This window comes from Crocuta crocuta, unplaced genomic scaffold (assembly GCF_008692635.1).
Source record: "Crocuta crocuta isolate KB4526 unplaced genomic scaffold, BGI_CrCroc_1.0 scaffold267, whole genome shotgun sequence".
Taxonomy (NCBI): Eukaryota; Metazoa; Chordata; class Mammalia; order Carnivora; family Hyaenidae; genus Crocuta; species Crocuta crocuta.
This window is the reverse complement of record NW_027531899.1, coordinates 2,720,998-2,734,155: the sequence shown is the minus strand read 5'-3', so window position 1 is coordinate 2,734,155 and position 13,158 is coordinate 2,720,998. Positions and strand designations below refer to the sequence as shown.

Below are 13,158 nucleotides of genomic sequence, written 5' to 3'. Positions count from 1 at the left end.
GGGGCTGCATCCCCTAAACCACACTTCTTGTCCTTCAGAAAGCCTGGTTTGTCTGAGTGAGCCTCAATTCTTGAATGATTTTTTTGTTCCTGGTATTTATGCCCAAATGTTATGTTACTGTCCTTTGACAGGCTGTCCATTTACCAAACCTGATGTGATTTTCAAGTTGGAACAAGAAGAAGAACCTTGGGTGGTGGAGGAAGAAGTGTTAAGGAGACACTGTCCAGGTTAGTCAGGGAGGGAACCAGACAGGTAAGGAGGGGCCAGGACCCTTTAATGGTTAATCCATGACCTGTGAGCTCTCTGAAACATTCTTCAAAAATATTTTCCTAAAGATTGTAGACATTAATAGTGATAATTTGTGTGAATTTGTGAATTCTTTACTAACCTAAGATGTCTTTTCTAGATAACATTCTTCTTTCCACAGAACTTAAAGGACCAGTTGGCTTTTTTACTTGCGTGCTAGATATCAATATTTCCTAATTCATATCCAGCTTTACTTTGACAGTCATTCTGTTATTAGCATCTTCAGTCTCTCTGCCCACCTTGTTACATAAGATCCTTTCCTTTTGCATTCACATATTCACAGAATTGTAGCTGTTTGGATAAACTGTTGACATTCATAGGCCTTTCTACTTTATCTTACTCCTTTCATTATAAATGCCTCAGCATTGTATTTTGTACTCATAGTCACATTTGCCACTGTATTTTTAGCTTTTGCTCTCATACTTTAGTAATGGCTACAACCCTTTTACTCAGTAAGTTTTAAAGCCTGTGATACTTTTCTCCTAGCTTCCATTTTCTGCTATATTTGTCATGTATTTCTGCACACATTTCTGTTACACGCATATATACATAATACTTATATATATATGAATACACCTATAGACAATAGATATATATACATTTATACGTATATTTCTAGTTTGGTAGGTATTGCCAAGTCTTTTTTTGCCTTCCAAGGAAACTAACATTTTTATTTCTACCAACAATTTCTGCCAATACAGTCCTAGCATTTAAAAAATTTTGCCAATAGGTAAAAAACAATTTATTATAGTTTGAATTTGTATTTCCTTTATTATGGTATTGTCAAGGATGTTTTCATATGCTAAAAATGATTTCTTTATAAATGGTTTATGTCCTCTACCCTTTTTTCTGTTGAATTCTTAATTTCTATGAATATATTGATGTGATTAGTCTTTTATCTGTTGTATGTTTTTTCCGGTATATTTTCACAGTTGGTCATTCCTCTTTGAAGTAGTTTTTGCCACCTTAAGTTTTTTTTAATGTTCATTTAGTTAAAACAACAATCTTTTGTTACAGGAGATTATCCTATGATCTTTTCCTTTTGTGTATATGTACGAATTATGTCTACATATTTCTTAGTAATTACTCATCCTCACATATTTGCCATGAATTTAATTAATTGTTCCAACTTTTTCAGGCTTTGAAGTCAGTTTTACACTGGTTTCCTAAATAGAATTTAGAAGCATTTCTTCTTGTTCTGGAATACTTGCAGTAGTATTGGTGTATAACTCCCTTAAAGTTTTGGTTTATCTGGGGCACCTGGGTAGCTCAGTCAGTTGAGCCTCCGACTTCAGCCCAGGTCATGATCTCGTGGGCCATGAGTTCAAGCCCTGCATCGGGCTCTGTGCTGCCAGCTCAGAGCCTGGAGCCTGCTTCAGATTCTCTGTCTCCCTCTCTGCCCCTCCTCCACTCATGCTCTGTCTCTCAAAAAACTAAACATAAAAAAAAAGTTTTGGTTTATCTTACTTGTTTGCCCATTTGGACCTTGTGGATTATCAAGGGAAAGTGCATTGACAACTTTTTTCAATTATTACTTTATGAATTTCATGCAGATGTTTTGTCTCTTTTGGCATTAATTTTTGACATAACAGGTTATATTGTTTTAGAAAACTACTTAATTCTGGTTTTCAGATTAATTTTCACAGAGTTGAACAATGTCATTTCCATAAATATTTAAGTTTTCTCTGTATCTGTAAAGGTTTACCATATACTGATGTTCCAAGGTAGTCTGTAACAACTCGTTTCATCCATATTTTCCAATCTGTTGGTATAAAATTACCTATAGTATTCTCTTATTTTTGTACTCATTAAATCTGCACATTCCTAAGCCAACATCATCAGATATTTGCTTTCGTTCATTTTCTCAACACCCTCCTTCTAAGACTCCTAAAGATGGAAGCTAGATCTTTTTTCCCTCCATATTTTTTTTCATTTCCTTTACTACTTTCTGCTTCCTTATTTCTCTTTGTGGCCTTCTCAGTAATTACTTCAGATATATCTTCCAGTTTACTCATTCTCTCTTCAGCTCTCAAAATTTTAACTCATTTGCTTTAAAAAAAATTCAGTAGCAGTATTTTGTACTTTTAGAAATTCTTCCTTGTTTTTGCCTTTTTGCCTACATCTTTTTGGCCCTTTCATGTCTGTTGGTATAGTACTTTGGCAACCTAGTCATACCTTCTTCAAAATCTTTTGCTTAATTAAGCTTTTTTTCCCCCTAACTGAAGTGGCCCAAAAGCTTAGTATTCTGCCTTCTTTTCTATATTTGTAATCTGCAACCAAGTTTCTAACTTTATCTGCTTTACAATTTCACAGTAATTTTTCCCTTCCTTTATTCTTAGTCTGGCAGAGAGGGAGAAAAGTCTCCATTTTCCCATCTCAGAACTAAGAAGCAACAAGGAACTAAATTTAACCTTCAGTATGTAGAGTTGCACTTATTCTCTCTATGCTGAGCCAGTTCTTTTTCTCTCTATTCCTCTGCCTCAGGTCCCCAACTCTGTAGCATTTCTGCTTCCTTTTTTTTCTCTTTTAAGTGTTTATTTTGTAAGAGAGAGAGAGTGAGTAAACAGGGGAGGGGCAGAGACAGAGAATCCCAAACTGACCATGGAACCTGATACAGGACTTGATCCCACAACAGTGAGATTATGACCTGACCCTAAATCAAGAGTTGGACGCCTAACCTGACTGAGCCACTCAGCCGCCCCTCTGCTTTCATTTCTTAAGATATCCTCTGTCTCCTTTAGGGCAGAATGGTCTTTGTCTTTGTTAGTTTATACATTTTTCTTTCTTTACCTCACATTGGTGTGCTTTGGGGTGAGATGAGATAAATTCATGTATTTCTTCTACCATATTTAAGCTCAATTTTCACTCTTTGTTTTCCCTTTTGCTCACAGTACATATGTTTTCCCTATCCAATCATGGCTTTTCCAGTTTTATGTTCCAGCTCTTTGATCCAATTTTTGCCTGCCCATTGTTTCTTCTCACTTTATTACTGCAGTATTCAGAACAACTTTATGTACTTTTTAAGATACATATACATGCTTAGAGTACATATTGAAAAGTAGTTCTTCTCTTACACATCTCATTTCTAAGGTGACAACTGCTATCTTCATTTTCCTTTGAGCTGTTACTTACATATATTTTCAAACAAATTTAATTGAAATTAGGTTAGCTTGTGAATAAGTGCCATTTTTACCATTGAATGTTCTTTTCCAGCAATGTGATAATTCCTTTATTCTTAGCTTTCTAGAACTGTCATAACAAAGTGTAGCAAATTGAGTGCCTTAGAATAACAGGACTTTAGGGGCACCTGTGTGGCTCAGTCAGTTAAGCGTCTTTAAGTGTCTGAGTACAGCTCAGGTCATGATCTCATGGTTCACAAGTTCAAGCCCCACATCGGGCTCTGTGCTGACAGCTTAGAGCCTGGAGACTGCTTCAGATTCTGTCTTCCTCTCTTTCTGCCCCTCACCTGCTCACACTGTCTCTCAAGAATGAATAAACATTAAAAAAAAATTGTTTTTAAATAACAGGAATTTATTCTCACAGTTCTGGAGGCTAAAAATATTAAATCAAGATGTTGGCAGGCCATGCACCATCTGAAGCCTGTAGAGGAAGGACCTTTCCTTCCCCTCTTTTAGTTGCTAGTAGCCCCAGACATTCCTTGGCTGGTGATACTGTAACTCCAATCTCTGTCTTTATTTTCACATGGTGTTCTGCGTTTCTGTCTCTTCACATTGCCTCCTTTTTATAACACCAGTCATAGTAGATTAGGAGTTACCCTACTCCAGTATGACTTCATTTTAACTAATTCCATCTGTAGTGATGGGGATTAAGAGTTCAACCTATCTTTTTTGTGATACATACAAATTGGCCCATAACACCTATCCATTTGGTCAAATCTGTGCGTGCATTTAGTTTTCTGTAATTTTGTGACATTTATTAATTTGTTCTCATATTTTTCATATTTTTTGTTGTGATTATGAGTCTTACGTTTTCTAAATAGTTTTATATATATGAATGTTATTGAAACTAAATAAATATTAATTTCCTATTATAGTGAATATAATGAAGTTTTTATCTTTTATAATGATTTTTTACTCTTGATTTTGCAGGTAAATTGTTTTACTGTTAACCAAAATGTTAATCTTATACTTTCCAAGTTTATATACCTATAATTTCTTCTGTTAATGTGCTATCCAGTACTGTAGTGGTGACAGTACTAACTTTAATGTTAGTGCTTTGGGATTTTTCTTTTTGGGGCAGCAGATTTTTCTTATTAAAAATGGTGATTTAAGTATATATAAGTGTTTAAGTTGTACTGTACTTTTTCTCAAGTTAAATAAGTCCCATTTTTTGAAGGCTTCTTTATGGAAAATAAATGTTTAGTTTTATCACTTTAAAAAATATCTTTGGAAATGATTACTTGATTTTTTACTTTTGACCTATTAATATATTTGCTGATTAGATACAGATTTATCCAATAGCAAAACATATGGATGTACCTGGAAAAAAACCTACTCAATTATGATGTATCTTATATTTAATGTGCTCTAGGTCACTTTTTTTTTTTCCTTCTGGGTCACTTTGATAGTTTAGGGAGAATTTTTACATTGATATTCATAAGTAAAATTGGTGTATAGTTTGCTTTTATGGTTGTCATCTTTGTCAGATTTTGGTGTTAATATTAAGTTTGTTTTGCACACACAAAAATGAGAATTCTTCTTTTTTTTTCTTTTATAACATTCTGCAGAGCATGAAAGGAAATGTCCTTTAAGTGTTTATTCAAATGCCCATGTGAACCTCTCTGGGCCTTTTGATGTGTTTTGTTTTTGAGGGATTGCTTTTTTGTATTTTTCTGTTCATTTTGCGGAAGTTGGTTTATATAGGTTTCTACCTCTTACAGGTACAGTTTTGGTAATTTGCATTTTTCAGAAAATTATTTATGTCAAGCTCTTTATAAAATTATATTTTAATAGAGCCCTCAAAATAGTTTTATGATTTTTAACTTCCTGTTTTTGTTTTTTCCTCTGTCACTTCTTACTTTATTTGTATATCTGCATTCTCCCTTTTATTTACCCAACGGTTTACCTGTTTTGTTTCGGATCCCATTTTTAAACACAATCAAAGTTATTTGTATTCCTAACTATCTTTCTCCACTCATATTTTTCCTGGAATTTCCTAAAGCTTAGAAAATATGAGATACATGCACATGAAATTTGCTTTATAACGGGAAATGGTCTTAAACCGAGAATCGATCCCATAATAGCATATTTTCTGAAATTTTCTTCACGTTACAATTCTGGAAAATATTTCAAGTGATATTTATTTGCAATCTGTTTTAGGAGAAGTATGGGGAATTGATGAGCATCAGAAAATCCAGGACAGACTTTTGACACAATCTGAAGATAAATTCACAAAAACACTGACTGAAGAAAAAGTCAATGAATGTCATAAGAAATTTGCCAGTGCATTTCCTCTTAACTTGGACTTTTTTCCTTCCAGTCACAATCTCTATGAATATGACTTATTTGGAAAGTGTTTAGAACATAATAATTTTGACTGTCACAATAATGATAGAATCTTTATAAGAAAGGAACATTCTGAATATAATGAACCTATGAAATCATTTGTCATTAGCCCAGCGCATCTTGTAGTAACCCCCTTTAAGTGTAATCACTGTGGGAAAGGATTCAGTCAAACTTTGGACCTCATCAGACACCTCAGAATTCATACTGGAGAGAAACCCTATGAATGTAAAAACTGTAGAAAAGCCTTCAGCCACAAGGAAAAACTCATTAAACATCATAAAACTCATAGTAGGGAGCAGTCTTATGAATGTAATGAATGTGGGAAAGCTTTCATTAAAATGTCAAATCTCATTAGGCATCAAAGAATTCATACTGGGGAGAAACCCTACGCATGTAAGGAATGTGGGAAATCCTTCAGCCAGAAATCAAATCTTATTGATCATGAAAAAATTCATACTGGAGAGAAACCTTATGAATGTAATGAGTGTGGAAAAGCATTCAGCCAGAAGCAAAGCCTCACTGCACATCAGAAAGTTCATACTGGGGAGAAACCTTATGCATGTAATGAATGTGGTAAAGCCTTCCCTCGAATTGCATCCCTTGCTCTTCACATGAGAAGTCATACAGGAGAAAAACCTTATAAATGTGATAAATGTGGAAAAGCCTTCTCTCAGTTTTCCATGCTTATTATACATGTAAGAATTCATACGGGTGAGAAGCCCTATGAATGTAATGAGTGTGGAAAATCCTTCTCTCAAAGTTCAGCCCTTACTGTACATATGAGAAGTCATACTGGTGAAAAACCTTATGAGTGTAAGGAATGTAGAAAAGCCTTCAGCCACAAGAAAAACTTCATTACACACCAGAAGATTCATACTAGAGAGAAACCTTATGAATGTAATGAATGTGGGAAAGCTTTCATTCAGATGTCAAATCTCGTTAGACACCAGAGAATTCATACTGGAGAAAAACCCTACATATGTAAGGAATGTGGCAAAGCCTTTAGCCAGAAATCAAATCTCATTGCTCATGAAAAAATTCATTCTGGAGAGAAACCCTATGAATGTAATGAATGTGGCAAAGCCTTCAGCCAAAAGCAAAACTTTATTACACATCAGAAAGTTCACACTGGAGAAAAACCTTATGATTGTAATGAATGTGGTAAAGCCTTTTCTCAAATTGCATCCCTTACTCTTCATCTGAGAAGTCACACAGGAGAAAAGCCTTATGAATGTGATAAATGTGGGAAAGCCTTCTCTCAGTGCTCGTTGCTCAACTTACATATGAGGAGTCATACTGGTGAGAAGCCCTATGTATGTAATGAATGTGGAAAAGCTTTCTCTCAAAGAACTTCTCTTATTGTGCACATGAGAGGCCATACAGGTGAGAAACCCTATGAATGTAATAAATGTGGAAAAGCCTTCTCCCAAAGCTCATCCCTTACTATACATATACGAGGTCATACAGGTGAGAAGCCCTTTGACTGTAGTAAATGTGGAAAAGCCTTCTCTCAAATCTCTTCTCTTACACTTCATATGAGAAAACATACGGGTGAGAAGCCCTATCATTGTTATGAGTGTGGTAAGGCTTTTAGCCAAAAGTCACACCTTGTTAGACACCAGAGAATTCATACTCAGTAGAACACTATGAATATTGTGAATATGGAAGAGCCTTCAGAAAGACTCAGCACCTCCTTTCACATAATCAGTTCTAGTACAGAAAACTATGACTGTGGAAGCCTTTTTTGAAGAAGTCACACATTTGTGAAACGAGAATTTTTACCAAGGTGACAAATTGTGAAATGAATAAGCTGAACATCAAAAACCTTCACAGACATCTATTGATACTTACTCAGAATTCTTACTAAAATTGAAACAAGATATCTACTATTAGCATATCAATATTTACAGTTGAGCTCCTAGCCAATGTATTAAGAAGATCGGGGGGAAGAGAAACTATAAAAATAACCTCTTATACAAGAAATATTTGATTCAAAATTGTGTTGATATAAAATGTCTAAGGATAAACACAACACAGAATTACAAGGCATGAATATATATAAAATTATAAAATGTTTTTAAGGGCACATTATAACACCTGAAATTTTGAAAAAAATAACATTATCTGAAAAGGTGACATTTTTAAAAACATAAATTCTCTCATAGATCTCTAAGGTACTTCCACTCAGAGTTTTCACTAATTTTAGGAATTTCACGAACTGATTTAAGGTTTTACATAGGAATATAAAGGACCACAAATAGCAGAAACAACAGTGAAAAAAGAGAAGACGGTCTGCTAGATAGCATTGCACACTTTATTTAAAGCTGGTGTCTGAACAATGTGTTCTTGATAAGTAAATTAGATACAAGGATTGGAGAAGGGCGATATGGAAATTTTGTGTATGATAGTGCTACTGAAGTCATTGGAAAGAATGGCCTATTCAATAAATGGAAGATTCAAATGAACAAAAAATGATAGCTCTCTATACCATATACAAAAATAAAGTCCAGATAGATTGAAGGCCAGAATATAAAAAGCAAAATTCTAAAACTATGACAAAAGTAAAATAGATTTATTATTTTAGAGTAACAGGATTACTCTAAGAACACACAAATATGAAGCTGTCATTTCTCTTTTGGTGTATTGGCTTCAGAGGCACACACATACGGGCACGAGATATACATCTCTGTTCACTGCATCGTGGTTTGTATTACACTAAATTGGACATAAGTTCTCGTCAGTAGAATGATAAATTAATACCATGTAATTACTGCTATGATAGAATACAATATTTAGAGGGTACAAATGTTACATATAGTTACGTAGATCACAGTATATAATATTGAGAGAAAATGTACAATGAAAAGATGTAACATTTCTATAAGTTTAATAAAATAATGCAAAGAACAGTACTGTGTATTGGTCATAAATCTACCTACAACATTGGTTGCCTTTCAGGAAATGGGAGAGGTTTAAATGGAATTGTTATATTTACCTGTAACATTTCTTTATAATAAAAAGAATGAAAGCATATACAATGGTGGCAACAAATCAGGTTGTCAAGATTATGTTGCTATTTTTGTATTTCTTGCCTTTCCTTATTTTCCTAATTTCTCTAAAATAAAAATCAAATGGGAACACGACCTATAGAAACAACTTAAAAATGGATTCTTTATGATCAAATACTAAAATTTATAGGAAATTCTCTTTATTAATACACAAATCAAACCTGAATTAAGATGATACTTTGCTTACCCTCTCCTCATAGTGTTAATTCAGGTAATAAAAACCTGTGTGTGTGTGTGTGTGTGTGTGTGTGTGTGTATGTATGGATACCAGTCTTAAGATTGTTTATTTCAAACACAAATTCTCCCTCAGCTGAAAGCAGTGAAGAAGCTAAAACAAAAAACCCCAGTTAATTGTTGGAATAATTGGCTCTCCCCTTGGGGGGAAACCCCTATGTTTGGCTTGGTTTCATATTGAGTAGAGACCATTCATATATACTGTGAAATGTGAATAGTGTTCTGACATGTCAAGCCAAAGATAGATGCCTGCATCAGACCAGAGGGAGTTTTAGCGTATCTCAACAAAGCTTTATTTGGTTTCTGAATCCTTAAATGGCCATGCAGATGCTGGTGATTTTATATGTGTGGGGTATGTGCCCAGTGGGTGTGAAAGCTTACTGTACCACATATATAAGACGTTATATATTCAGACCTTTCAAATATATATGGAACTCAAATTTACTTTTCTGTGAATAGCTCATTCATATATTTTGTCTTTTATTTTCTACTGGGACTTCCAAAGGTATTTTTATTTGGAAATAATTATAGGTTTATAGGAAGTTTCAGAAATAATACCCTATAGTACTGTTTAGTTTGTGTACCGTAGGTCCAATTTCCCCTAATGTTAAATTGTACATAGCTATAGTACAATATTAAATTTTACAGTGGCACAATCTGTACATGTTATCAGATTTCACTGGTTTACATGTACTTCTATGTGTCAGTGTAGTTCTTTAAAGTTTTATCTCCTGTAGATTTCTCTTACTACCACCACAATCAACGTACAGAACTTCCAACACCACAAAACCCCTTGTTCTATCCATTTGTAGTCACACCAATAACCCTTTTCCCCTCCATGCTTCCCACTCCTTACCTTTGGCAAGCACTAATATATAATCTCAAGATTATGATATATATTCTATAATATATCAAGAGTTTTTTATAAATGGAACCTACACTATATAACCTTTTTTTAAATATTTTTATTTATTTCNAGAGAGAGGGAGTCACAGACTGAAACAGGCTCCAGGCTCTGAGCTGGCAGTCAGCACAGAGCCCAACGCGGGGCTCGAACCCACGAACCGCAAGATAATGACCTAAGCGAAAGTTGGACGATTAACCGACTAAGCCACCCAGGCGCCCCTAGTTCACTGATACTTTAACCTGTACTCTCCATTCTATTCCTGAGCACATCCATTGAGTCTTTTGGTTACTGTAATTTTCTTTTTTTCGAATAGTTTATTGTCAAATTAGTTTCCACGTAACACTCAGTGCTCATCCCCACAAGTGTCCTCCTCCATGCCCATCCCCCCCTCCCCCCACATCCATCAGTCCTCAGTTTTTGTCAGCATTCAAGAGTCTCTCATGGTTTGCCTCTCTCCCTTTCCCCCACCATTTCCGCCCTTCTTCTCCCCCTTGTTCCTCCGTCAAGTTCCTCCTAATCCTCCTATACGTGCAAACAGATGATATTTGTCCTTCTCTGCCTGACTTATTTCGCTCAGCATAACACCCTCAAGGTCCATCCATGTTGCTACACATGGCCAGATTTCATTGTTTCTCATTGCCATGTAGTAAGTATTCCATGGTATAGATAAACCACATCTTCTTGATCCATTCATCTGTTGATGGACACTTAGTCTTTTGGTTACTGTAATTTTCAAAATATTTCATCTTTATATTTTTCTTTGTTGAGGTTTTTTTTTTAAATTTGTTTCAAGTATGTACATGTTTTGTTCATTTGGAGCCATTTTATGATGGTTGCTTTAAATTCCTTGCCAGATAACTACAATTACCTTAGTATTGACGTGTCTTGAAATCATCTTCTCATTAAGTTTAGATTTTCCTGTTCTTTAATATGATGTATGAATGATTTTCATTTTTCTCCTGGATATTTTGTGTGTTGTGTGCTGAGACTCTAGTTCCTACTTAACCTCCTTTCTGCAGGTAAGTTTAGGCATAGCTTGAGGGCACAGGTGGGTGTGGATGTTCCCGCTGAGCCCCACTGACTCAACCCAAGCAAAAGTGGAACACTGATACCTCATTTTCAGTGGGTAGGGATAGAAGTTAAGCTCCTTATTCAGCCTAGCTAAATCAGAGGTGTGGAGGATGGAGAGGAAACAGTGATAGCTAGCACCACACCTTGTTGCTATAGTTTGTTGGGTAGGAATAGAAATTTAGTTCCTCACTGGGCTCTGATAAAGGGGAGGGTGAAAAGCTGATTGCTTTTTTTTCTTAATTGAAGTGAGCAGAGCTACAACCAAGCTGAATTGTGTTAGGCTTTGAATCCCTTGAGCAGAAGATACATGAATGCCCCAACAGGTACCTGAAAAGATGCTCAACATACTAGTAATTAAGGAAATGTAAATCAAAACCACAATGAGATAATACTTCACTCTTGTTAGAATGGCTATCATCAAAAAGACAGATAAATGCTGGCAAGGATGTGGAGAAAGGGCAACAGTTGTGCACTGTTGGTGATATCATAATTGGAGCAGCCACTATGCAAAATAGTATGCAGTTTCCTTTAAAAAACAAAAACTATATAATCCAGCAATTCTATTTCTGGAAATATATCCAAAAGAAACAAAAACACTGTGTTGAAGAGGTATCTGCACTTCTGTGTTCGTACAAAGATTATTTATGTAGCTAGGGTAAGGGGACAAGCTAAGTGTCTACAGATTAGATGGATGAATTGGATAAAGAATACAGTGGAATATTCAGCCATAAGAAAGGAAATCCAAAAGAGAGAAATCCTGCCGTTTGCGACAACATGGCTGGAACTTGAGAGCATTATGCTAAGTGAAGTCAAATGAGAAAGACAAATACTTTGTGATCACACTAACTCCTAGAAAAGGAGGTCAATTTTGTGGTTACCAGAGGAGAGAAATAGGGAAAAGGGAAATTGAATAAAGGGGGACAAAAATACAAACTTCCAGTTATAAATACTAGAGATATAATGTACATGAGGACTATGGTTAACACTGCTGTATGGTTTCATTTCGTTTCGTTTCGTTTCGTTTGAGAGAGTGGGAGAGGGGCAGAAAGAGATGGGAGAGAGAATCCCAAGTAAGCTCCACACTGTCAGTGCAGAACCTGATGTGGGGCTCAAATTTNATGTACATGAGGACTATGGTTAACACTGCTGTATGGTTTCATTTCGTTTCGTTTCGTTTAGTTTGAGAGAGTGGGAGAGGGGCAGAAAGAGATGGGAGAGAGAATCCCAAGTAAGCTCCACACTGTCAGTACAGAACCTGATGTGGGGCTCAAATTCGTGAACTATGAAATGATGACCTGAGCCAAAGTCAGTTAACCAACAGAGCCATCCAGGTGCCCCTGTTATATGGTTTATTTTAAAGTCAAGAGAGTAGATCCTAAAAGTTCTTATCACAGTTCTTTTTTTCATACCTATAGAAGTGTTGTTTTACAACACAGGTAAGTCAAATCATTATGCTTTATATCTTAAACTAATACAGTGCAGTATGTTGACTGTATCTCAATAAAATGGAGGAGGGGGAAGAATTTCCATCTTCTTTTTCTTTTTTTTTTTTTAATTTATTTCTAGGAGAGAGAGAGAGACAGCGTGAGCAGGGGAGGGTCAGAGAGAGGGGGAGTCACAGACTGAAACAGGCTCCAGGCTCTGAGCCAGCTGTCAGCACGGAGCCCGATGCAGGGCTTGAACCCACAAACCGCGAGATCATGACCTAAGCGAAAGTCGGACGCTTAACCGACTAAGCCACCCAGGCGCCCCATTCAGTAGATACTTTTAATTCATCTTCATTTTCCTGTTCATTATCAAAATCAAAAAGATAACCAGAAGACAAACCAAATGCATGATTTGCAAACATTATCTCCCAATATGTATGTTCTTTTCATTTTGATAAGGTCCTTTCATAGACAAAAGTTTATAGTTTTTATGAACTCCAATTTGTCTTTTCTTTCTTTTGCTTCTGGTGTCAGATATAAAAATCCATGGACAGATCCAACATCAGGAAGATTTACTTCTGTTTTCTAAGATTAGTTTTATATTTTCATTCTTTTTTCCC

The 13,158-nt window shown here is 35.5% G+C and overlaps 1 protein-coding gene across 1 annotated transcript in view; it reads left to right on the top strand.

Moving 5' to 3' along the window:
* Positions 1 to 8,802, top strand: part of LOC144239602 (uncharacterized) — a 42,999-nt gene extending 34,197 nt beyond the window's left edge. Inside the window, 3 exon segments of the mRNA XM_077773692.1 lie at positions 132 to 227; positions 5,646 to 7,463; positions 7,466 to 8,802. Coding sequence (XP_077629818.1) covers positions 132 to 227; positions 5,646 to 7,463; positions 7,466 to 7,545 — 1,994 coding nt within the window. The 3' untranslated portion in view covers positions 7,546 to 8,802.
* Positions 8,803 to 13,158: the final 4,356 nt, after the last annotated feature.